This window comes from Mus musculus, chromosome 12, assembly GCF_000001635.26.
Source record: "Mus musculus strain C57BL/6J chromosome 12, GRCm38.p6 C57BL/6J".
Taxonomy (NCBI): Eukaryota; Metazoa; Chordata; class Mammalia; order Rodentia; family Muridae; genus Mus; species Mus musculus.
This window is the reverse complement of record NC_000078.6, coordinates 111,603,903-111,631,088: the sequence shown is the minus strand read 5'-3', so window position 1 is coordinate 111,631,088 and position 27,186 is coordinate 111,603,903. Positions and strand designations below refer to the sequence as shown.

At 41.3% G+C, this 27,186-nt stretch overlaps 1 protein-coding gene across 16 annotated transcripts in view; it reads right to left on the bottom strand.

The window, feature by feature from the left end:
- The window catches only part of Mark3 (MAP/microtubule affinity regulating kinase 3), an 81,723-nt gene that overhangs the window by 25,139 nt on the left and 29,398 nt on the right, over positions 1-27,186 (bottom strand). For 8 of the 16 annotated variants that reach the window (XR_003949991.1, NM_021516.4, NM_022801.4 and 5 more), the window contains exons 3-12: positions 26,525-26,578; positions 15,645-15,693; positions 12,706-12,771; positions 7,774-7,844; positions 6,546-6,602; positions 3,777-4,013; positions 3,491-3,610; positions 3,175-3,274; positions 2,787-2,899; positions 1,974-2,127 (exon numbers count right to left, since the gene is read on the bottom strand). Coding sequence is in view for 15 of the 16 variants with exons in the window: in NM_021516.4 (NP_067491.2) it covers positions 1,974-2,127; positions 2,787-2,899; positions 3,175-3,274; positions 3,491-3,610; positions 3,777-4,013; positions 6,546-6,602; positions 7,774-7,844; positions 12,706-12,771; positions 15,645-15,693; positions 26,525-26,578 (1,021 nt within the window). In the remaining variant the exon portion in view is untranslated. The remainder of the gene's footprint in view (positions 1-1,973; positions 2,128-2,786; positions 2,900-3,174; positions 3,275-3,490; positions 3,611-3,776; positions 4,014-6,545; positions 6,603-7,773; positions 7,845-12,705; positions 12,772-15,644; positions 15,694-26,524; positions 26,579-27,186) is intronic. The other 8 variants (XM_006515517.4, XM_030246567.1, XM_006515518.4 and 5 more) reach the window with 2 other exon arrangements.

Here is a 27,186-nt window from a genome sequence, read left to right as displayed (position 1 = left end):
ACGTTTCACTCTCATCCGGGGCGGTGATGCAGGTCTTTAATCCCAAAACTTAGGAAGTAGAGACAAATTTCTAGAAATTCAAGGCCAGACTGGATCTATATGGCAAGTTTCAGGCCATGTAGAAATATAGAATGAGTCCATATCTCAATAAAACAAAGCAAAACAAAAAACCAACAACAAAAAGATCTATGTAAAAACAAGAATAAGTCTCTCATTAGCATAAAAAAATCCCCCTTTAATAAAATAGTAACATCACCTGTATATTAAATAATTACTTTAAAATAAATAACTTTTATGATTTATAAGTGATGTTTGGCCCTATATACACCTATACACCTGAGGTCACATAGAACTTTTTCTGGTAAAAATGGATTATGAGTGGACAAAAGTCCTACTTTAGTAGACAAACCACAGGACTGGGGATAAGGAATCAACCTTGACCCAGGCATTCCTCATTTGCTCTGTCTCCTGGGAGACATGCTAACATTCTTTTCTCCGTGCCTTACTGATAAAATGAAGGTCCCCCACCCCCACCCCCCCAAACAGTGTTTCTCTGCATAGCCCTGGCTGTCCTGGAACTCACTCTGTAGACCAGGCTGGCCTCGAACTCAGAAATCTGCCTGCCTCTGCCTCCCGAGTGCTGGGATCAAAGGCGTGCTCGGCCACCGCCCGGCAAAATGAAGGTTCTAAAGCCTTCTTATGTCTGGAAAAAAGTCGTAAAATTCAGGTGAAATCTACATGCTTAAGGAAAAATAAATTTACTAAGAGTATTCCCTTGTTAAAGAGAAAATTCTACTGGTTTCTTTCAGGATTTAGGAGTCATTCTCTTTAAACTGGGTATTTTAAGGCAGTATGTAAGCATCTGCAGGTGGCTTCAGCTGGCCCTTTTTAGCTGACATGAACACACAGAAAGAGAGGGATCAGTATCACCTCCCCTCTACAGACCCTTGGACAGGATAAATGGACTGCCCCACACACCCTGTCTTGTCTCCATTTCCTAGGACAGGATAAATGGACTGCCCCACACACCCTGTCTGGTCTCCATTTCCCCCTCCTTCTTTTGCAACAGGGTCTTTTGGTACATAGCCAAGGATGGCCTTAACTTCTTTTGAAGTTTAAAAAGAAATATTTTATGCAGATAATTGTTTTGCTTGCATGTATGTTTGTGCACATAATGGCCAGAAGATGGAGTTGAATCCCCTAGAACTGGAAGTACGGATAGATGTGAGTGCCAGGAACTGAACACAGGTCCTTGGAAAGAACAGTAAGTACTCTTAACCACTAAGACATCTCTCTAGTTTCAACCTTAAATTCTTGATCCTCCTGCCTCTACCTCCCAAGTGCTGGGATAACAGGCATTTATCAAACTGTCGAGCCTCAGATTTTTCACCTTTAACTGAAATTACAATAGAAAACCCTTTAATCCCAGGGATTAATCCTTAAGGAGGCAGAGGCAAGTGGGTCTCTCTTTGTGAGGCTAACCTGGTCTATAGGGAGAGTTTCAGGACAGCCAGGGCCACACAATGAAACAACATTATGGCTTACAAGTATCTATATTCCAGGAGATCTAGCATACTCTCTGGCTTCATGGGCACCAGGCATAAATGGTACATATGAAGTTAAAATACTCATATACATAAAAGGAAAAATGTGAAATTCATTTCCTTTATCTAGGTGCTCAATAGCCTACAACGGTTAGCTGTTCCAACCCTCCCTAAACAGAAAAAAACTTCCATTAGTACAGAAAGCTCCACCAGATGTGATGCTCTGGACAATTACCTCACAAAGACATACAAGAGAGATATACTATGGCTTTCATTCTGCTAAGCCTTACCCAACATTAGCTACCAAATGTCCCAAATAGTTAGAGGACCTTAACCACACCAGGCCCCTAATAGCCAGCCAATCTCTGTCCCACCAGGCTCTACACAAGGGAACACATTCATAAACTACAGGAATGGTCTCAGACTTACCGTGGTCACTGTACCGTCTCTGCTTCTGACTTGAGGAAACACTTCTCTGCCCTTTGTGATGAGGAGACTGGCCAGTGCTATTGCTGAGGTCACTGTTTGGCCGCACCTTAGCAAGTGAAAGGTTGCTGCTAGAACTGGAGTCACTAGCGTCCAGCTACGGGAGAATGAGAAGAGCAGCAACCATGCACAGAGCCCAATGGCTTGTCAGGAAACTCCTTGTCACACATAGACACACACACAGACACACACACACACATCCTCTCAATAAGAGAGCAGTTATCACAACTTTAAACTCCGTCAAAACTACTTTTCTGACTCCTGAGAATAAGATCATAAGTTATTAATCTCCTAGACCTTTTCAAAGATTAAGATATTATACTGTTTGCTTTGTTTGGGCATTTTACATCATTTTCAAACTATTAGTGATAAAAGTTAACTTATGATTGTACATATTTGTGACATTGATGAGGGTCATTATCTTAAAGATAAAATAGGAGATTTTGGGCTACTCTTACAACCAAAAAATATAAAATAGTAGCTTATAATGGTCAATGAAGTTAGAGCACTGCTTATAGACAACGCTTTAAAATGAATACCAAATGCTATATTAAAAAATTAAGAAAACATAACTAATAACTTGTTTTTTTAAATAAGTTAAAGTCAACTTTTTTTTGGACACTTTTTTCTTCTTTTTTTTTGTCGTGTAGGCTGGCCCTGAACTCAGCAAGATAGCTGATTCTGTTTCCACTTCGTGAGTGCTAGGACTATAGTGGAAACGGGTTCTGTCCACTGTCCCTCTGTAAACACTCTTACCTCTGCAGATTTCCTCCCCAGTAGCAAGTAAGTAGCTGTGATTTCATCGTATTTCATTTTGCTAAGAGATTCTTGAATTTCTTCTTGGGAATATCCCATTCCCACCATAATATCTAAAAGATACAATACGATTTATATATTTTATTTTGGTTGGAAATCATGGTAGCATAGGGAGAAAGAATTTTCTTTCATTTAGAAGGTTATATATTTCCGACAGAAGAGCTGCTGAGCACAACTGCAGGGAGTGAGCTAAGGACAGATGACTGCATCGCTACAGTTCGTGCTTATTTTTATTTAAGGCATACACAGAGGAGTAAAACAGCATAGTGCACACACGTCCACACGCACACATGTACACACACGCACGCACATGAGAAACAGTGATTACCTATTCTCTTCTGGTCTGAGATGTCTAGTTCTGGTTCAACAAATGGCTTAAGCTCATCCTCCTCATGGCCTGCATTGATCCACCTGTCCTTCATGATTTGCTGAAAGGGAAACTGTGTGTCAGCAGCATGGAGCAAAGTTATCTCAGCATCACAGAATTTAGCAACATGATTTTCAGCATTTCACTGACTAATGCTCTGAAGGCAATGAGGCAGTGTTTTGTTACTGTGCACTTATTACTGAGCTCCAGCAGTGTTCAGCGTCACAGAAACTAAGGACAGTTCTGTCAGTCCTCTCCCCTCCCCCAGCACGATTACCTCGAGAGTGCCCCGTTTAACTGGGTTCAGCACCAGGAAGCGCTTGAGAAGGTTCTCGCAGTCTGTGGACATGTAGAAAGGGATTCTGTACTTCCCGCGGAGTACTCTCTCTCTCAGTTCCTTTGGGGAAGTAGGAACCAAACAAGAGTTCATTTTTAGTTTAAAACAGTAACAATAAACCAAACCCATAATACATCCATACAGACAGAGCATTACAATGTCAATTTATACAATTTAATAAAAATCTTTAGTTTTTGAGGTGCATGGCTACAACTGCTTCTTATACCTTCAGGTTTTGACCATCAAAGGGAAGCGACCCACTGACTAGGGTGTAGAGAATGACACCGAGGCTCCACACGTCGACTTCTGGCCCGTCATACTTCTTGCCCTGGAAGAGCTCAGGGGCTGCATATGGAGGACTACCACAAAACGTGTCTAGTTTACTGCCAACAGTAAATTCATTGCTAAAACCAAAATCTGCTATTTTAATGTTCATATCCGCATCTAATAACAGATTTTCAGCCTAGAGAAAAACATCAAGACAAAAATTAAACTTAACTAAAATACAATTATGACAATAGTATTAGGCATTTGATAAAGGCTTTTTACAAGGACTTATGTCTAATTAAATGTAAAAACACTATTAGAATTCTTAATTTGATATTAACAATCAATTACATAATAATTATAAGACAAATTTAAATAGAAAACACTTCAAGGTCAAAAAGAGTCTTCAATTAATAAGAGGCCTTTTAAAAACACAGGTTTTTTTTAGGTAGTCACACTTGATAAATACTATTAAGTGGCTGTACATGGGTATTCCTTGGGAAAGAGAACTCTCCACTTCACCCCAGAGACAAACCAGCCACTTTTTAGCTGACAGGCACTATGCAGCTGCCACACAGCAAGCGCTAGACTGCTGTTTGGATGCACAAGGATGGGCAAGACAGGGCCCTGCCCTCGGGAGCTCATAATCTAGGGTGGGAAGCAAGCTGCTGACACCTGAGTGCATGATGGGCACCTGCCACAGGCTCAGCACAAGTGAAACTGAGAGAGGTAGAGATTGTCACAGGTGTGTTTGAGGGCAGAACGGAGAGCTGGAAGTCCACACAGGTGAGAGTACATTTCTGCCAACAACTGAAAGACAATGTATGGAGAGAGGTTCCACAGAGATAGCTGGGGAGGCGGCAGGCACCAAGGAAGCAGTATTTACAAACTTCAGCTTTCTAATCTCAGGGTGAGAGAAAGCCACTCAAAAGCTGTTAAACAAGGACAGGACAATTTTATGTGCACTTTTGTTTGTTTTTTGTTTTTGTTTTCTTGTAACAGGGTCTCATCCTTTTAGCTCTGTCTACCCTTAAACTCTCAGATATATTCAGCCGCCCTTGACATCTCTTAGTGTGGGGATTAGAAACATGTGTCATCATGCCTTTAAATAGTGGCTTTTTATAAAAAAAAAAAAAGATATCATTTATTTATTTTACATTATATGAAGAGTACACTGTAGCTGTCTTCAGACACTCCAGAAGAGGACATCATTGGATCCCATTACAGATGGCTGTGAGCCACCATGTGGTTGCTGGGAATTGAGCTCAGGACCTCTAAAAGAGCAGTCACTTCATTTAACTGCTGAGCCATCTCTCCAGCCCTGACTGACTTTTTGGTTTGGTTTTGTTTTTTTTTTTTTCCCGAGACAGGGTTTCTCTGTATAGCCCTGGAACTCACTTTGTAGACCAGGCTGGCCTGGAACTCAGAAATCCGCCTGCCTCTGCCTCCCAAGTGCTGGGATTAAAGGCGTGCACCACCATGCCCAGTTTCAGACCTAACTGTTTTAAAAGGTCATTATGAAGGCTGGAGAGGTGGTTTAGCAGAAGACACTGCTGCTCTTCTGAAGGATCCAGGTTTGATTCCCAGCACCTACTTGGAAGCTAAAATCCTCCTGGTTGTTTCTGTTGGTTTTTTTTTTTTTTGGGGGGGGGGAATAGGGAGGGGGGGGACATGTTGGTTTGTTGATGGCCTCTTCTGGCTTCTACAAGTATTGCACACACAGAGTGCACAGACATACCAGCAGAGAAAACACCCATACACATAAAATGAAGATAGAATGGGAAAGAGGGAAAGTCAGGAGTAGAGAAGATAAGTCAAGTGGTTTTAAGTGATTATAAGATGGCTGTGGGCTGGCTTTGCAGAGTGGCAATGGAATAGAAGGGACAGGTGACAGCAACAAAAGGCCATGGGGACTGACTAGAGGCTATGCGAAGGCTCCTGAGAAGCTTTAGTTACAATAATAAGATGGCACACTCCAGCTTAGATTTTGACTTAGAACCAGAGGTGTCCAAGGATCCTCTTTGCTTAGGTACTTGGGTCCTAGGACAGCTCTGGATGCAGGTATAGACTGGGGTTCATTCACATGTAGGGTAGGTAGCTACCACAACTGGATGGATGTACTCTGGGCTGGGTGCTGAGGGGGGCAAGCAAGTAGACAGTAACCTTAGGAGCAGAGTGGATCAAAGTACTACACTAACACTGAGTGTCTAGCAACTGTTTAGAGAATGTGCTGTGAGACACAGAGAGAGGGTCTATGTGGAAGCAGGGTGGGGACAGCCAGCCGAGGTACCCAAGTTCCAGGAACAAGAGACAAATGAAGAGTGCATGTGGGTACAGTCAAGCTGAAGGCCTCCAAGAAAAACACTCTGTGAATCCTAACCGCCATATGGAATCAGAGATGCAGCCTTTGCAGGACCCCAACAGGCACCACAGCTTACAAGATAGAATGTCTTCCTACACAGACACAGACACAGACACAGGTACAGGCAACCACTGTTCAGGTGACCTCTGTACTGTCTTCCAGAGATGAAGCACAAGGTACTTCTTCTGAGACCTGAAATACTTTTCGTAAAACATTACAACAAACATCTCTTTACTACTTCTCTCCGTCAAAAGGAGTGAGTCATGATAGAACTTAACTTTCCTATTGAACAACACAGGTTAATCTTCATCTGCGGAAACAGCTGCCAAGACAACTATACAGCGCAGCAAGGGTGCTTGGGCTCACCTTGAGGTCTCTGTGAACAATCCGTTTTTGGTGGCAATACTGTACTGCGGAAACAATCTGGACATGAGAAAAGTAGAGTTAGTCACAACTCTCAATTATAATATTCATTTACCATTGTTTCTTCTTCTCCTTTTCTTTTTTCCTTCCTTCTGAAACAGGCTCTCACTATACAGCTCTAGTTGGCCTGGAAATCACTCTGTAAGTCACAGCTATGCCTGCTTCGCCTCCTGTGTATTGACAGACTGAAGGAATGTGCCACCACATCCTGCACTGTTGTACTCAATTTTTAAAACAGTTTTACACAGCCCAGGGTGGCCTGAACTTTCTATACAGGTAACAGCAATCCTGAACTCCTCTGATCCTCCTGTTTCCAAGCCCATATTTCAGGTTTAAAGCCATGCAGCCTAACTGGGTTTATGTGGTGCTGGGAACTGAATCCAGGGCTGCATGGATGGTAGCGAGTACCTACCCACTAGGCTATATCTCCAACCTGATGAACATATTTTTCAGATATTGAGATTTTTCTTAAAGGTTGTTTTCAAGTTCTGCTTTTGAATCATATCTTATAATCTACTGCTGCTCTCTTCCTCTAGCTCTGAACAACTTGAAGCTAACCTGATACCATAGTGACGGGAAAATACGTAAAAGCTCTTGCTGGTTTTCTGGTATTAAGCTAGAAATAATTATTTCTAAGAAAGACTCACAGCCTAGGTATTTTCTACGTTGGACTACATTGGAGAGAGTGCAGTGGGTGAAGGTACATGGCATCAAGTCTGATGACCCACCTGTATTCAATCTCTGAGGCCCACATGGAAGAAAAGAAGAACTAACCACTGTAGGTTGCCCTGACCTCTACATGCATGCCCTCACAAATCTGGGCTTGCATGTACATACATGCTAAATAAATATAATTTTAAAACCCTACTGAATCCATCAAGTGTAGTCCACATTTGCTGGTAATGGTGTCTCAGGCATAAAAAATTCTTTAAAAATGTTACTAGCCAATCAACATTGTGAGCCCAGAGGGCAACACTAGGTGTCTTCCATCAACTGCTTTCCACCTTGGTTGGTTGGTTGGTTGGTTGACTGTGTGCCTGTGTAAAGGCCAGAGGTCAACACTGAGTGTCTTCCTTTACTACTGTCTCTCATTTCTTTCTATCTTAATTGCACTGCCAAGATTAACAATGTAACTTAAGAATTAACAGACTAAACACATGGTAATTCATACCTGTCTAAATTTAGCTCTTGCTTCTTTTTCCTTCATTCTTCCATGTGCAACCAAATAGTCAAATACTTCACCTATAATAGAGAGAAATAAAATTAAACAGAAATGCTACAACTAGACGTTAATTTTCCCTCCAATTGCTAATGTTCTGTTTTTAGCAAAGTTCTAGTCTTTTTTAATTTAAAATATTTTTAGATTATTTATTTACATGTATGTGTGTTTTGCCTGGATATATGCCTGGTCCCTGCAGAGATCAAAAAGAGGTACTTTATTCCCTAGAACTTGAACTACAAATGGATGGTTGAGTCACACCCTGTGGGTGCTGGGAGCTGAACCCTGGTCCTCCACAAAAGCAGTAAATGTTTTTCATTGAGCCAATTCTCCAGCTCTTATTTTTATATTTTAAATACATTTACATGTAAGTATGAAGTTAACAGTTCTAAACCATGGTCACTAAGCTATCGCTGAAGCTCACAAGGATAACCCTAAGACTGAAGATATCCTAGAAGTCTCGAACTTTCCATTTTTCAACAGGCTGCAACAGAAAATGAGCAATTATGATGGAAAGGTAAGCCAGGTATGGTGTTGCATGCCTTTAACCCCAGTGCACAGGAAGCAGAGACAGGTACATCTCTGAGTTCTAGGCAAGGCTGCTCTAAAGAGGGATCCTACCTCTCTCCACGCCTACCCACAAAAAAGTACCTTCATGTAAGATTATCACCAAGCATTACTTTAGTCAGCAAATGTCTTGATTTACTAATTAATAAATCAAGTATTAGTTTCTATTACTAATGAATTGTTATTAATTATTAGATGTAACTACTAACTGCAAGACAATGAATGCTCCATGCTCTGGGAAACTGAACAGCAAGTTCAGTAGAGGCCCTTTCCTCAATTCCCTATCTAATAGGAGAAACTATAAACACACAGGTACAGAGTGTATCAGAGGTCCATGAATACTGTGAAGGAAAAGAAGAAAGTAATAAGAGTTCGTAGGGCACGTGTTTGTGCTCTCCTAACTATCTAATGGAGTGGACAATGAAGCTGTCAGAGTGAAACTATAGATGCATGCATGCATACACACATACACACATGGCGGGGAGTGGGATGGAGGGGTGGGAGTCAGTAAGGCAGCCAAAGGTATTGGAGAAGTGTAAGCAATGGGGAAAATGCAAGGCAGGTCCATAAGAGCTCAGCAGGTTTTGGAAAGAGCTCTGCTACACTCTAAATGAGATGAGAATCTAAAATTGACTTTATAAAAGGATTACTGAATTCTAGAGTGAGAAGAGTCAGGATGAGGGGAAAGGATGGGAAGCCCACTGTAGTTAGGATTATGCAGTAATCAAGCCAGCCAATCATAAGCACGACTGGCTTCGTGGGGTTTGCAGCAGTAGTGAAGAGTGAGGCAGGCTCAGGACAGGATGAACGTGATGCCAACAGAGCTTGGTATGGTGGTGTACCCAGCAGCAATCTCATCCCTAGGATGCTAGAAGAAGGACCAGAAGTTCAGTGTCATCTTTGGCTACTGCAGTAGTTTACATGAGAGCTCCCATACACTGGTATTTGGATACTTGGCTCACAGTTCTTTAGGGGGTTTCATAGGCATGGCCTTGCTGAAAAAGTATGTTCACTGGGGGTAGGCTCTGAGAGTTTAAAACCTCACCCTACTTCCAGTTTGCTCTCTCTGCCTAGTGTTAGGGGTTGAAGATGGGAACTCTCAGCTTCTTGATCTTGCTGCCATGACTGCTGCTTGCTGCTGTGTCTTCCTGCCATGATGAATGTTTATCCCTTTGGATCTATAAACCCAAATAGACTCTTCCTTCTATAAGTTGCTTTAGTCATGGTGTTTTAACATAGTAACAGAAAAGTAACACACATACAACCAGCTACATAGCAAGCTCATGGTTAGCCTGGGATACAAGAGACCTTGCCAAAACACCTGACTATCCCACACTAAGACCAAACCAACAACAGAGGGGCAGAAACCTAGCTTAGTGGTTAAAAGTGCTTCTTACTCAACCAAGAAGACTTGAAGGTAGACTGCCACATCCTAGAACAAGACAGATGTGGTTTCCACAGACCTATAACACCCCAGTGCCATAGAGGGAGAGTCAGGAGGATCTTTAGAGCTTACTGGCCGACAGTCTAGCTGAAAAACTCTAGTTCTAGGTTCAAGGAAGACCTCCTTCCTCAAAGGAACACAGGACAGAATGATGGAGGAAACCTCACCCATTCCGTTTTCTGTGGCATGCATGCACAAGCTTGAGACCCAACCATACACACATGTACACATACTACATATACATAAAATGAAAAATATTAGTAAATGAAACTGACTCAGTGCTGTACAAACCATAGATGAGGTCCAAATATCCAAATCATTATTTATAAATTCAAATACAATATAAACCTCTTAAAAGATTTCTACAACTTGAAGCATACTCACAAGTAATAAGTTTTATAAATCAGAAATACAATTTACAAGCTAGAAAGTTTTTTCCTATCACAAATGTATTACACTCAGATGAAGCCGCTGCACAGAGCCTATAAGGGCTACTCCTCAGTGAAGAGTGCCGAGCAGCACTCCAGTAAAGGTCAGGGGAGCACAGCTGGGACAGGACTGAACAGAGAGCTGTAGAACACCTTTCACTCTTGAATCCAGCTAGTTATGGCAGGCCTGACCTTTCTAGCGTTAACTTTATTTGTAACAAGTAGATTACATGGATGGTTTCTGGGGATTTCTTTGCAATTCTAAGGTTCTACTAAATGAAAAGTCACTGCCAGGCATGACACCCATGCCTTTATTTTCAGAACTCAGGAGGCAGAACCAGGCAGATGTCTGTGCGTTTAAGACCAGCCTGGTCTACAGAGCGAGCTCTGAGGCAGCAATGACTACACAGTGAAAGCCTGGTTCAAACACAGAGGAAGGAAGGAAGGAAGGAAGGAAGGAAGGAAGGAAGGAAGGAAGGAAGGAAGGAAGGAAGAAAGGGAGGGAGGGAGGGAGGGAGGGAGGGAGGGAAAATGGTATCAAGTTGGTGCTGGTAAGCCAATTTAATACAACTTTTGTCATTCCTATGTCCTGTAGAATGACAAGCTGATTTCAACAACACATGTCATATTCAAGGCAGTGAGATAGCTTAAGCTATACTGCTGAGGGCTTCATCAACAAACCCACTGTGACAATCGGCCCAGCAGACATTATATGCCAGATCCCACACTAGATTCACCATATAATCTGTCTTGTCCAAAGCCCATCCTCATTTTACAAAGTCAGGAGGCCTCCCTTCCCCCCTCTTCCAGATAAACTTAATAACCTATAGCCTGGGCTCTTTAAACAGAAACAGAAAACAGTGACAGACTGACAAAGCAGAGGCCCTAGCTCTCAGTGGCTGATATTTACTATGTAGAAGAGGCTGGCCTTGAACTCACAGAGATCCTTTTGGTTCTGCCAGAAATGATAGGGTTAAACAAGTGAGCCACAATCCCTGTTAAAGACGCTAGTTTACTAGTTTAACTTTTTCCCCTTTTTAAAAAAATACAGCAAATGTAACACAGCAGTACACCTGATGTCCTTCTGTGCATGGGTTCTTACTTGCACTTACATGTGATTATACACACTGCACACACTGTCTGCCTTATTCCCTTCATGTGCGTGTGCGTGTGTGTGTATGAGTATACACTGTCCGTGCAGAGGTCCTAGGTTCAGCTCCCATCACCCACATAAGAGGGTGTACAATTGCCTCTTAATTCCAGTTTCAGAAAATCAGATGCCCTCTGTGGGCACCAGCACCTATGTGGTATACAAAAACTTGTGCAGACTCATCTACACACACATAAATAAAATAATAAATCTTAAATAAAATATAAATAAACACAATACATATTCAATAATGAATTCAGGGTATTGAAGAGTGGTATCAGAGGCATGTCCACTGTGACATAATCCATTCTATGCTTATCATTTTTAAAAAAAATTTATATTCATTTCAGGTGTATTGATGTTTGCCTTCATGTATGTCTGTGTTAGGGTGTCAGATCCTATGGAATTGGAGTTGCAAACAGACATGTGGGTGCTGGGAATTGAACTCAGGACCTCTGGAAGAGCAGGCAGTGCTTTTAACCCCTGAGCCATCTCTCCTGCTTCCCTCCCCTTTTAAAATCTTTATATTCTTTATGTACCTAGTTGTTTGCCTGCATATAGGTCTGTACAGTATGTGTAAGCATGTATCCTCAGAGGCAAAAAAAGAAAGAGCACTGGATCCCCTGGAACTATAGCAATAGAACCCCTGGCATCAGCGGGACAAGCCTTTAATCCCAGCACTTGGGAGGCAAAAGCAGGTGAATCTCTGAGTTCAAGGCTAGCCTGGTCTACAGAATGAATTCTAGGATACCCAGGGCTACACCTAGAAACCTTGCCTCTCAAAAACCAAAAAACTAGAAGATGATCAGAAGTTCAAGGTCATCATGATAGACAGATTCAGATCGTAAATTTTATGTGATCCATATTTACCACAATGGAAAAAAAAAAAGGAGAGCTGCTGTATGTAATCAACTAGGAATGCTAACAGCGAAGCCAGAGGAACAACTCTGGAGGGTAACATGCTGGTCATGCACACCTAATCATCTGAGTTTAAGGCCATGATGGAAGCAAAGAACCAAGCCTTGCACACTGTCCTCTGATCGCTATACGTGTGCTGTTACATGCACCTACACATATACATATTAAGTAGAGGTAATAAAAACAGGAATGCTAACAATCAACCACTACAACCCACAGGACGGACAAGGCAAGGTTTTGGCTCGGACCCCAGTTTACTGTGTTGAGTGTTAACTGATACCTTAGAGAGTATCCATACAGGCACTGTGGCTGCAGAGAAAAAAGGGAAAGCTCGTCCACATAATCTCTCACTCTGTAAGCAATGTAAATGTGCTTACCTCCACTTGCATATTCCATGATTAAGTAGAGAGTTTTTTCCGTTTCAATGACTTCGAACAACTTCACTGGGGGAGGGGAGAAGGCAGACAACAAAAAAGAACAAATGTCTGTATGTACAAAACATGCACAGATAAGCTCCAAAACCCCCAACCTTTTCCTGTTAAAGGTTTTTAGAGAGCTGGCCTTTATAAGTGTTTTTAGGAGTTAAAGAAGAATTCTGTATTACAGAATTTCGTAAAAGAAAACCAAGAAGCCATAAACATCAAGCTTCTCTCTGGGTGTTGAGAATGAGCCCGTCCACGGCTGCTTCCTCACTGCTCTGGCCCTGCTCCTGTCTGCGAGCTGTCAGTGTGACGGAGCCTGCCTTCTAGCATCTCGCCTGCCCTGCAGTCTCTCCTCCACTGCCCTCCAGCGCTCTGCCCACCCGAGACTTCTGGGACTTGGAACAGTGAGACTTATTCACTGCAGCTCTCAGAGAACTAGGTTCCTGTGTTAATAATGAGAGTAAAACTACAAATAACTAAAGGGGAAATGTGCCACTTAAATTTTTTGTAGTAATGCTAGTGGTATCCCCAGACTTTTTAATATTGATTTTGAGATATGCTCTAAATTTTAAGGTTGGCCTGGAATGCACTCTGTAGCCTAGACAGGCTGTGGACTTAGGATTTTCCTGCTTCCGCTTCTCTAGAGGTAAGAGTGGGCCTAGGCCAGCAAAAATAACTTTTTTTTCTTTCCTCTAAAGCTGAGATGGGAGTCCAGAGTTCCAGGGTCTTAGGCTTGCTAGAGAAATACTCTATCACCAAGATAAATTCCTACCCTTTAAAACTTAAAAAAAAAAAAAAAAAAAAACCCAGAGGCTATACTGGCCTACATAGTGATTTATTTCCAGGACAGCCAGAGCTACATATTGAAGCCTTGTTTTAAAAACCAAAACAAAATAAAACAAAACAAAAAACCCAAACAAACAAACAAAAAACCCCAAAACCCAAACAAAACAATGATTTTCAGGGGGAGGGAGCTGTTACTAAAATTTTACTATGATTGCTCCTTTGTTTAGATTTCAATAGAACTTTCTATTTCTACTAATTCTTAAAGCTACAACGCATCAATTAAAAATAAACATTTTAAAAGGAATATAAGGTAAATCTCAAGCTATTAAGTCACTATTATATAGGTCTACTTGGTTTTCTTATTTTCTTTAAACTTTTCTCAAAAAAACGAAATGATTTCTTTGATGTTTTATGGTGACTTATTAAGATACCAGATAGACCAGAGAAAATACCTGACCAAGTGGCTGAAAGGGCAAAGGAGCTGATCAGAATCTCAACCCATTACTCAGCTTCTGGGTTCAAACTACTAAGAAAACTAACCTGAGAAGGGGAAAGCAGTACTGGTAAATCAGCAATGTAAGGATGCATTCTTTTAGTGTGTGGAAGCATATAGTAGCTCTTTTGAGGAAATGCTTTAACTCAATATGGCATTAACCCCTTTAATCCCAGCACTCTGGAGACAGAGGCAGCCAGGGATAGAGAAACCCTGTGGCCAAAAAAAAAACAAAAAACAAAAAAAAAAAACAATAACAAAAACAAGAAGAAACAAACAAACAAAAGAACAAAAAAACAAAAAAAAAAAACCAACCACCCCAGAAGTGGAGACCTGCGCTCTATCACGTTCACTTTGCACTTGTGCTTTGATTCCAGGGACAGTACTGATCAAATATTTTTTTTTTAAAGATTTATTTATTTATTATATGTAAGTACACTGCAGCTGTCTTCAGACACTCCAGAAGAGGGAGTCAGATCTTGTTACGGATGGTTGTGAGCCACCATGTGGTTGCTGGGACTTGAACTCTGGACCTTCGGAAGAGCAGTCGGGTGCTCCTACCCACTGAGCCATCTCACCAGCCCTGATCAAATATTTAGTGATGAAATTCTGACCAGTAGGGATAAAATTGATTTTTCTCCAAACATATTTACCAATTCTAATATATATAATTTTTCATGACTACCCTTCAGAACGACAGCTTAGTAACAGTTTTTGCACAGTAATGCATAAAACAACACTGCTAAACATGGTATTACCCATCTCATTTACTCTTGAAATAATATTTGTAAAATAAAGGAGCTGGGAGGTGCTGAGTCTTAAGAGAAGAAGGTGGATCTCTATGAGTTCAAGGCCAGCCTGGTCTACAGAGCAAGTTTCAGGACAGCCAGGGCTACACAGAGAAACCAAAAGAATAAAGGAGCCATTATTTTGTAAAAATACAATTACACTATTCAAAAGGACCTACTATGACTTATAGAATCAAATGTTCTCACTGGTGTAGAACTTGTGTGCTCCATCTTGGCCTACAATGAGGAGGGCAGGATGAGGTCTCTTCCTCCTCTCTAAATGCTTGTCAGAGTTACGTGCATGGGACACACAGATAGTTCCTATACAATTACGTTATATAGCATGGATCCCATAGTTTATAAACTACTGTTTAAATATTACCAACTAATGACATGTAAATTAATCAGCCTGATTGTAGATATTTTTATGGCACTAGAACTTAAGTCAAATGCTTATTAATACCTGAATTTCAAAGAGCTAGTACAAACTACCTTGTATATATATTTTATTAAAAAACCAAAACAAAACAAGGCCATGGGGAAAAGGGAAGGAACTTCCTATCACTTCAGAAATGCATGATTTAGCTTTATAATGTATTTTCACTCCTTTTTTTTTTTTTTTTGGCTTTTGGGACAAGGCTTCTCTGTGTAGCCCTGGCTGTCCTGGAACTCACTCTGTAGACCAGGCTGGCTTCGAACTCAGAAATCCGCCTGCCTCTGCCTCCCAAGAGCTGGGATTAAAGGTGTGTCCCACCACTGCCCGGCTTGTAATGTATTTTCAATACTGCATATTTAATCCCCAAAGTATTTAAGAAAACAGAAAGTACCTATGTTTGGGTGATTTAAAATCTTCATTATTCTTACTTCTCTGAAGAGCTAAAAAAGCAAAAGACAAACCCTTATGTTATTAAATGTTATACTCTGCTTACAGTACAAATAAGCTTTCTCTAAGATAACTATTTCATTGTTTATATTTTTTATTCTATTTCTAAGAATAAAATAACACAGAAATGCAGAATAACCCTAAAGTATGTTTATATCCTATTACCAAATGCTTCCAGTAATGCTAACAGCAACAGTCCTGAGAGGAGCAAGCACCACACTCTGAATTTGCTTTGCTGTCTTTAAAAACAAGGTTAGATTTAGATTAGAATAGCTTGTGGTTAAACTTCATTGTCCACAAGTCTGAGGTCCAATAAAAACCTGTGCAGACCCAGTGAACTATCTTAGGATGACACGGGATTTCTTGATTCCACGTGATTCTCCCTTAAGATTCTGAATGGTAGAGGCTGGGAAGTCCTAAGTGGAGAGGACGGGTGGCAGCACAGTGGGGGCCATCTGCAGTGCAGGCGCTCCTGAGCCACACAGCTACACTTGGCTATATTACCAATGTGAAACTAAGTCAAGATGAGCCGAAGCTGGAGAAAATGTTTGGCCATCAGGGTCCATTGTCTTAGAGCAGCATAAAGTTTGCCCCTGCCTCTTTCAGGATTATTAGTACAAAGAAAGAGACCTTCTCTCCCAGAGTCAAGCTCCTGCCAATCTAATAACACACAGCTACACCAGTGAACCAGCCTTTGCACATATGGCTGAAGCAGAACAGGCAGATAAGATATACACAGAAGTAATAGTGTGGCAAGACACATGCTGAGGACTTGGAGAGGGGAAGAAGAGTATCACTGTAGATTGGGTTAACAACAGGAGCCAAAAGCTACAAAGATGTAGAGTTCATTTTGGTCAACCTCTTCCAAAGCTGTACTTCCTTTCTATGGGAAAGGCCTGGATCAACAGACTGCATCTGCTGAAAGGAACTGGTGAGAAGGCCCAGGGTTCCCACTTTGCCTGCTCTGTTCACTGTGTCTCATCTAAATTTAAATGAACAGCTGTAGGTAGATGGTTATAGGCAGACCTCAGTATATAATCTGAGCTCATATCTTAAGTATAAGGATTGATATAGACTCCTATCTTAAACACTTTATAATGTTTAATTATGGGGGAGTGCAAGTGGGCATAAGTGCCTATGGAAGCCAGAGAAAGGAAACACCAGCTTTGCTTGCATGTGCTTATGTGCACTACATGTGTTCCTGATGGTTGTAAGCTGCCATGTGAGGTCCAGGAACCAAACCCAGGTCTCTAAAAGCAACAGGTGTTCTTTACCACTAACCCAGCCCTAGCATTGATTAATCCTGACTCAGAACTAGAATGCTTTTACTTCCAACATAAATACCTCCTGTTGGTTCTATAATTTGTGTTCTGAGTTGAGAATACTGTCAGTCTGGAATATTCATTATATTAAAAAATTGTCATGTGCTATTAGCATTCTGGAATCTGGCTTACACCTCCTGATCTTCAAACCCAAGCATGGTTATGTCAAGTGTCTCCAAGGCTCCTTGCTTGGGGATGGCTCTCCCTAACTCTGTGACAGAGAAAAGATAACAGCAAAACAGCCCAGAATCAAAACAGCTTTAAGAACAGATAGAAGGCAAACCATCTCCAACAGAGGTTACTATTGTTTTTATCCTATAATATAAAAGGGCCTAGAAGTCATGGAAGGTTCATCCCTAGAGAGAAAGTTCAACTGAAACCTCCATCCGACTGTCCCAATTTCCTGGCCCGCCAGTTGCTACTGGATGCTGGACGCTGTTGCCTTCCCGATGTGAAACTATTTTACTTGGAAACCTCATCCGAGGGGAACATTCCTCTCTAACCAAGAGTCTCTCTACTGGGAGTTCATCCCCCCCACCCCCCCAGACCAGGTTTCTCGGTGTCCCTTGCTGTCCTGCAACTCACTTTGTAGACCAGGCTGGCCTCAAACGCAGAAATCCACCTGCCTCTGCCTCCCAAGTGCTAGGTGTGAGCCACCACGCCTGGCTTGCTACTTATTCTTTTATTGTGTTTTGCTGTATACTTAATAAACTCATTCATTCAAGACCCAAATCTGACTATTGTAGATTATCTTCTGGACCAGACAAAGCACAACCACACTCCTGACAGCGATTCAGACCTGGCTTCTTTTCTGGCTTCCCTCTGTCGAGCAAACAGAGATACCATGCTTTATAATGTATTACAGTTGAATCTGTAGTTATCATTTGTATCTCTCAACTGTTTTCACAAGCCCTAAGCTAGACTTCACAATCCGCTGTTACAATCTACCTTAGGACACGTTACCAAGACCACAAATAGCAGGCCATTATGGAATGGGACATGCTCTCTTCTTAGAAAAATCTCTTCTTTTCATCCATCAAGTATCAGGCAGAATTATCTAAGTGAGTCTCCTGTGTGACCCCACAATTATTACCTCACTTCTTCCCTGAAATGCCTTGAGTATCTCCCAAAAGAAGGGATACTGACACTTTCTCTTCCACCAGAGACAAGGTCTTACTGTACAGCCTTAGCTTGCATTGACCTTGCTATGTAGACCAGGTTGGCTTCAAACTTATGGAGATCTGTCTGTCTGCCTCTAGCTCCCAAGTTCTAGGATTAAAGGTAAGCACTACCATGCCCTACACATTTTTATATGTGCATGTTTATTATAATGTCATCCCTCCACAGGACCTGAAACCAAGTCTGGCACACACAGAAACAAAAGCATTTAATAGATGTCTGCAAAAAAAAGCACTAAGTCACCCAGCTGTGGTGGCGCACGCCTTTAATCACAGCACTAAGTAGGCAGAGGCAGGAAGATCTCTGTGGGTTTGGGGCCAGCCTGGTTTAGGTGGAAGCACGCTCCAGAAGAGCCAAGGATACACAAAGAAGGCCTGTCTTGAAACAACAACAACAACAATAACAAACAACAAAAGCATTAAGTCTCATCAGGTTTGAGCCAGCCTCCTTGGTATTCTAATACCACATTTCTTAAATCCTGTTCCCAATAAGTTTTGTTACACAGCTGTCAGGGTTCTATTTACAAACGAAAACAATTATTTTTGAAGGACTGTAAAATATTATTTAATGGATATGAGTGTTCTGCCTGCATGTAAGTGAACCATGTGCATGCATGGAGGCCAGAAGAAGGCGCTGGATCCCCAGGAACTATAGTTACAGACAACTGTGAACCACCACCTGGGTACTGAGAACCAAATCTGGGATCACGCAAAAGAGAAGTCACTGCTCATAACTACTGAGTCATCTCTCCAACACCCACACATTCTTCTCTATCTTTCCCTTTCCCCCACAAGACAAGGTCCCACTATGTAGCTGGCATACCTGAAGCTTGCTAAGTTGACCACGGTAGCCTAGAACTCACAGAAATTTACCTCCCAAATACTATGCTTAAAAACCTTGCACCACACATCCTTTTTCTGTGTAGTCCTTGTTGTCCTGGCACTAGCTCTACAGATCAGGATGGCCTTGAACTGAGAGATCCACCTGCCTCTGTCTCCTTGGTGCTGGGATCAAAGGCATGCTCCAAACACCCAGGTGACAGATTTCTTTGAACAGAAAGTAATACATTTTGTTATTTCGAATATTCTGACTAATACAAGGTAGATTTATTTAATAAGTTCATGTGTCATAGTACAATTGTAGAAGGCAGAATGCAACTTGTAGGAGTTGGTTCTTAATTCTACCACGTTCCCAGGATTAAACCTAAGTCCTAAACCTTGGCAGCAAGAACCTGCTGGGCCATCTTTTTGGCCCAGAGTTTGAGTTGTGCCAGTGCTTCATTTTGCTATTTCAGAAAAGTTACCAAAGAACAAAATATTTTTAGTGAGTTAGAGTATAGCATGGTAAGGGACAAATTAGATGTCTGAGAGAGAGTAACAGGAGCCATCCAGAGTCGTCCTCATATATCTAGTTTTATTGTACCAGAAGGTGCTTCATGTTGCTCCATGATCATGGAATGCTGTACATCCTTCAATGTACACTTAGAGTGGTAAAGCCTTGTTGGGCCCAAGTAATTAATGTAACTGTAGAAGTAAATTTTTATATACACCAGGATGGCCTCAAACTAAAGAGATTCACCTGCCTCTGCCTCTCAAGTGGTAGGACTAAGGGAATGCAGCAACTAAAGATAGCTCAGCTGGTAGAGTCACTGCTTCCTAGCCTGGGGTGACCTGAGTTTGATCCTCAAGACCTGCATGGTGGAAAGAACCAACTCCTTTAAGTTTTCCTGATCTCCACATGTACACACAAAAAAATATAATTTTTTATTAAAAAAGCATTGAATGTTTCAAAGGAGAAATATATGAACCAGTTACACACAAGAGTCCAAGAAACCAAAGAAACTGAGATGGAGTTTTTTGACGACTGACAGAGAACAAGTGAATGCTGCTTTTCATCTGTCAACATCCCATAAAGATTCTGTGAACTCACCAGGTCATGTGAAGAAAGATGGTATGTATGGAAACTATACCTTTTCCAAGATTACTGGTGTGGACTTTTGGACCAACAGAATTATAACATATAGATATGAATTTGATGTAGACTATTCTGACTTCAAAGACAAAAGCTACCATAAAAGATAACATTTTTAATTGTTACTTATGTGTATGACTTTTTTTAAAAAAGATTTATTTATTTATTTATTTATTTATTTATAATATGTAAGAGCACTGTAGCTGTCTTCAGACACTCAAGAGGAAGGAGTCAGATCTCGTTATGGGTGGTTGTGAGCCACCATGTGGTAGCTGGGATTTGAACTCAGGACCTTTGGAAGAGCAGTCAGTGCTCTTACCACTGAGTCATCTCACCAGCCTGTGTATGGCTGTTTTAGCTGCATGCATGATTTGCACAACATGTATGCTTGTTGCGTGCAGGAACCAGAAGGTGTTGTCTCCTAGAACCGGAACTATTGATGGTTGTGAGAGCTGGAAATCAATCTTGAATCCTCTGGAAAAGCAAAAAGCACTCTCAAACATGAGCTACCTCTCCCGCCAAAACCAAAGTATTTTTCAGAGCTGACGATCAGATATAAACACAGAACATCCATCATCGACATCTGAGAAGAGATTACGATCTAAGGAGCCATTTTTCTAAGAGCTCAGCAACTACTAAGCCAAGCCGTGCTTACTGAGAGGTCTATCTCAGAACCTTCCATTTACTTTCTCCATATGCAGACAGAGAAGAGAATAGTCTACAACAGGAAGATACTTCAAACGTTTGAAAAGAGAGCACGGGATTCCACCTATCCTCTGGTTCCCTGTCACAAAGACATTTCCCTATCAGGCTCAGGTTTTCTGAGTTGTTTACTGAAATCTATGTACATATCAGAGTTCGGACCCTCTACCATATACCTGTCATTACCTCTTAAGTTTTAGTCACCTCTCAGCTAATCCTAGTTTTGTTTAGTTCTCTCAAGAAATTGGCCTGGTTTCCCCTGAGCTTCAGAGAGGACTGTAATCCCAGCACTTAAGAAGAAGCTAGGACAAGGGCTAGAGAGATGGCTCAGTGGTTAAGAGCACTGACTGTTCTTCCGAAGGTCCTGAGTTCAAATCCCAGCAACCACATGAAGGCTCCCAACCATCTGTACAGCTACAGTGTACTCATGTACATAAAATAAATCTTTTTTTAAAAAAAAATCGATCAACAAATCAAATTAAAACAAAAAGTGGGGGGTGATAGTGGCTGGTGGTTACAGCATTAACACGGACATGGAGGATCAAGGGGCTGGAGAGATGGCTCAGAGCACCGACTGCTCTTCCAAAGGTGCTGAGTTCAAATCCCAGCAAACACATGGTGGCTCACAACTACCCATAACGAGATCTGACACCCTCCACTGGTGTCTCTGAAGACAGCAACAGTGTACTTAAGTATAATAATAAATAAATCTTTAAAAAATAAAAAAATAGCCGGGCGGTGGTGGCACACGCCTTTAATCTCAGTACTTGGGAGGCAGAGACAAGCGGATTTCTGAGTTTGAGGCCAGCCTGGTCTACAAAGTGAGTTCCAGGACAGCTAAGACTATACAGAGAAACCCTGTCTCGAAAAACCAAAAAAAAATAAAAAAATAAAAAATAAAAAAAATAAAAAAATAAAAAATAAATAAAAGACAGATGGCTCAGTAGTTAAGAGCACTTATTGCTCTTACCTCTGAGGACCCCGTTTTGATTTCCTGGCATCTATGTGATGGCTCACAGACATCCATAACCCTACCCCATGGAATCGAACAGGGTTACACATAGGAGGTGCACATACATGCACACAGCAAAACATTCATACACACAAGTAAAATAAACCTAAAGGCTTTACTACTGAGTCCACAGCAGTAACTTAGGAGTATTCTCCACTGGAAGACCTTCTGTCCCTATCCTGTCCCTATATTACATGCTGAGTATTCTGAATGGGTGAGAAACCTCATACCTAATTTAGGTAATATCAAAGTAGAAGTGATGGTTAATAAAAAAGATTCACGGCTCAGCTGGGTGGTGGTGGTACATGCCTTCAATCCCAGCACTCAGAAGGCAAAGGCAGGTAGATCTCTGAGTTTTAACCAATCTGGCCTACAGAATGAATTCCAGAGTGGTCAGGGCTACACAGAAAAACACTGTCTCAAAACAAAAAAGAAAAAAAAGATAAACGAAAGGAAAAGAGGATGTAACTCACAAACAGACATAAACATACAACCCAAGGTCCAAATTATAGCAGAAATCCATGTTAGCAAGAATCAAGTAATGTAGGTAATGAAAACCATTTAAGTACAGCATAAATCAGACCTATGACAAGAGCATCTCAGAGCCTTTTGCCTGGTCAGAGAAGGGCCTTTAAACCAAAGACAAAAGAGCCCAAATAGCTAAGCCTTTTTTCTTAATCCCCTGCTGTTATCAGGTGCTAGAAGCCACCAGCTTTTAGCCAAAGAATAACAAAGAGTTTAAGAAAGGTATAAAATTGCCAATTAGTAAACAAGTCTCGCCCCACCAATCACAACTTTTGCCACCCATCGCTGACTGCCTCAGTCTTCCCTGGATGCTAGGCTGGTCACTGGCAATTCTGCATATTGTGGTGGGCCCCCTCCTCTTGGAAAAACTGTAAGTTCTCTTCATTGGCAGTCACATGGTGACATGTATTACAAATACACGTCGGGCCTTTATCATGGCTTCCAGGGAAGGGGAACTAGATAAAGAAGCTGGGTTTAGGCTGGCTACGCTGCTGAGACACAGGGAGTCTCTAGACCCTGGGGTGTTAAGTACAAGTTAGTTAGAGCAGGTGGTTTCAATACAAGCTGTGAAATGTCTGCTTTGCATATGAAAGGCACACTTAAGGGACAGTAATTTGTTATCTCTAAGAATTAGCTCACGCTGAGTAAAACCAGAAATCACAGAAGCAGATACCTCAGAACCAATACTACAAGAAAATAATAGTGTATTCAGCCTGTTTTGATTTCCTTCACCATATTTTCCAAATGAGCAAGAACTTCCCGTGGCTTTGTGTTGTACTCACTGTCCACAGAACAGTGCCTGATAGTCCATGGAGTCTGGCTTCCACACAGGCCCAAGCATTACTTGTTCTCCTTAGATGGGTTACACTTAGTATACAGACATGCCTCAACACAGCAGTGTATGCCTTTAATCCCAGAGCTCGGGAGGCAGAGGCAAGAGGATCTCTGAGTTGCAGGCCAGACTGGTCTATGAAGAGAGTTGCAGGACAGCCGGGGATACACAAAGAAACTCTGTCTCAATAAACCAAAATGTACTTAAATGGAAGTTTAGAGATCAGACAACAACTTTGGGTGTCATTCTTCAGGTGCCATCCACTCTATTATTTATTTGTTTACTATCTGTGGTCCGGGCCTCTCACTGGCCTGCAAAGCAGACTAGGCTGGCCAGCTAACAAGATCCAGCTGTCTCTGTCTCCCCAGGGCTAAGATTTATAAACACACGACTACAGCTGTATAACTTGTTTTGTTCATGTTTGGTTGGTTTTTGAGACAGGGTTTCTCTGTCCAATAGCCCTGGCTAACCTGGAACTTGCTTTATAGACCTGGCTGGCCTCAAACTCACAGCGGTATGCTTGCTCCTGCCTCCCCAGAGCTGGGATTAAAGGCCTGCACCTTCATGCCCAGCATTATTTGCTTCTTCTTCTTTTTTTTAAAAGATGTATTTATTTGTTATATGTAAGTACACTGTAGCTATCTTCAGACACACCAGAAGAGAGAGTCAGATCTTATTACAGATGGTTGTGAGCCACCATGTGGTTGCTGGGATTTGAACTCAGGACCTTTGGAAGAGAAGTCGGGTGCTCTTACCTGCTGAGCCATCTCACCAGCCCCACTACTTGCTTCTTGTTTTTTTTCGAGACAGGGTTTCTCTGTATAACCCTGGCTGTCCTGGAACTCACTTTGTAGACCAGGCTGGCCTTGAACTCAGAAATCCGCCTGCCTCTGCCTCCGGAGTGCTGAGATTAAAGGCATGTGCCACCACGCCCGGCTCATTACTTGCTTCTTTTTTTTCTTTTTTCTTTTTTTTTGTTTTTTCTGAGACAGGGTTTCTCTGTGTAGCCCTGGCTCTTCTGGAACTCACTCTGTAGACCAGGCTGGCCTTGAACTCAGAAATCCACCTGCCAATGCCTCCCAAGTGCTGGGATTAAAGGCGTGCGCCACCACTGCCCGGCTCATTACTTGCTTCTTAATGACGGACTTGAATTTAATAACAAGCTTGAGCAAAACTACCTGTTATTTAACCCAACTGGATCTACGAATGCTTTGCAAACCAGGAACACTAAGATTTTTATTATTGCTGTTTGTTTTCAAAACTACTGTATGCATAAAGCATTACAGAATTCATTAAAAAACTGACCCCAATAGTGGTTAGAAGTAGTTGAAGATAAAAATACAAAAACAAGTGGGAAAAAGAAATCTTCATTTATTCTTTATTGTATATTATCACTGTATATTAACTCAATGACTGGAAAAACGAAGAGGCTCGTCTATGAAAACAACAGCAATTTTCAGGCTTACTTACATGCATTTAGTAAACTCACTGACTCAGGGTGCACACCAGCCTGAATATAATAAAATCAACACAAATTTTTAAAAAAGATTTATTTATTATTATAATTAAGTACACAGTAGCTGTCTTCATATGCACCAGAAGAGGGAGTCAGATCTCATTACAGGTGGTTGTGAGCCACCATGTGGTTGCTGGGAATTGAACTCAGGACCTTTGGAAGAGCAGTCAGTGCTCTCACCCGCTGAGCCATCTCACCAGCTCCACAAATTTTAAGGTATGTTCAAAACTGCCTGGGTGAACTGGTGAACATCTTTAGGTAATGACAACATAAATGGACTATACAGTTGATAGCAAAATGTGACTAAATTGATACTAACTTCCAGGGCAGATTCAAACCTTTATGTCACTAAGCCATAGATTACTCTTTGTGGGAGCCTAGTGGCTTGGAACTGTAATCCCAGGACTCCAGGACCAAGACGCAAGAGGACTGTCACAAGCTCAAAGCCAGCCTGAGTTACACAATAAGCCAGTTTAAAAAAACAAAACAAAACAAAATGGGGGTTGGGAGGGATTGCTACTGGTCTGTGACACAATTGTAAATGACAACCAAAGAACAAGCTGTTAGAACATTGCTCCAAAAATGGGCACAGCTGTCACATATCCTGCTGCCATTTTCCCAAAAATAACATAGCGTGAAAGAATAGGAAACAAATATATAAAGATTACTTATAACTTATTTTCATTAAAAAAAGGCTACTTGCATAATACACTTAGCTTTAAATATTGCCAAATAAATCAAATATACTTATCAAGTTACTTGTCTTAGATAGATCTAATTTTGGGACAAGTCTTTATTCAGTGGCTGGCTCATACCTGAACTATACCACAAACTGTTAAGTTTTAACTACTAGATTATTATAAACAATAATTAATGCCATGCAAAAATGAATAATCACAAACTATTGGGCTAATCAGAAAACAGAGGGTACTTTCTTGGTGCTGTGGTTATAGTATCTTATAATAAATAATAGCAATGACCAAATAAAATAGAAAACTAAAGCAAGCAAAACTAAAGGGAAAGTATAGCCAACCTGAGAAAGCTATGTGAAAACCCGTGGGAACGTGGAATTCCAGCTATCTCTAGGTTTATACGAACAACTGTGAGACTGTGTCTCTTACTAAGTTCAGACCCGACACTCAAAAGTCTCACAACATGCCAAACGTCAGCTGAATAAGGATGACACCAGTAGTCATGCTCAACTGGTCAGGGAAAAGACCAGGAAACCCCAAGCCTACATCAAACTACAGACAACTGAGGAGAGCAGGCAGCAGGTCAAGAGCTGTGAATCACTAAGCCCGGGCAAACACAGACTGTGAAGATTTTAGCTCTAAGAAATGCAGGCTTCACTTGTTTCAACTGGGTTCAGTTTGAATCACTTTAGGAAAGTGTATGTCTCAAGTGAAAATACTTTCATATGTTGTTTTTTAAAATTCTCTCTTAAGTCAAACATTTTTTAAAATTGCCCTCAAACCCAACTATTTTTATGAAAAATTTCACTTAAAGTTTTTTGGGGGAGGAGGAAGATGCCTAATTAGAAAACTCAGAGTATCCTTAAAACGGGGGGGGGGGGGGGGGGCAGTGCTGCCTCTGCTTTGCAAGTGCTGGGGTTACAGGCATGCAACATAACCACACCCAGCAAGCTACACTCACTGGAGGAACAGAAAGCTTGGTGCAACTACTGACAGTTAAAGATCTAAGAGGCAAATTACACAGCAATCCAAACAGAACAGCTTCTAAAATATTAAATACTACATCAACATACCTTTTGTAGACTTGTTGGATTCAACTGAGTTTTGTCAATTATTTTTATTGCAACCTAGGAAAAAAAGTATTTACACACTTTCAGAACTTGCTAATTATAGACTAACCATTAACAGTATTGTAAATTCTCATACATATGGCATTGTTAAAAAGCAATCAAAAAATCAAATCTCAGCTGGTTATGACAAAGTAATTAGAACCTCATAAGACGATTATATGATTATTAAGACCAACTCATGAAACCTTATGCAAATGATATTATAACATTTTTATACTTGTTACTTATATAGAAGGTGGAATTATCTACTCTATCCTTCCTTCAAAATAGTATAGAATGAATACTTCAAAAATGATATACAGTGTAGCAAGTCTCTTCCCTTTGGGGATAGTAGTGCTGGCTGGAGAGAGTCCTGTCCGTGCTAAGCAAGCGCTCTGCTACTGACCTTTACCTCCCACCCCTACTTTGCTGTTTAGTGGAACTAATTTCAGCAGACTTTGGAATCCCAGGGCAGAAAGCTGAAAGTAATATTCAGCCTAAAATACCTGTTGGAGTGTCTTGCACATAGAGATTTCGTAAGTAGTGAAGTAAGTTGGTGCTGAATCTGAAAACATCTAGCAACAGCAAGAAAGCCACTGCAGACAGAAGGCCTGGTAAGATGCAGG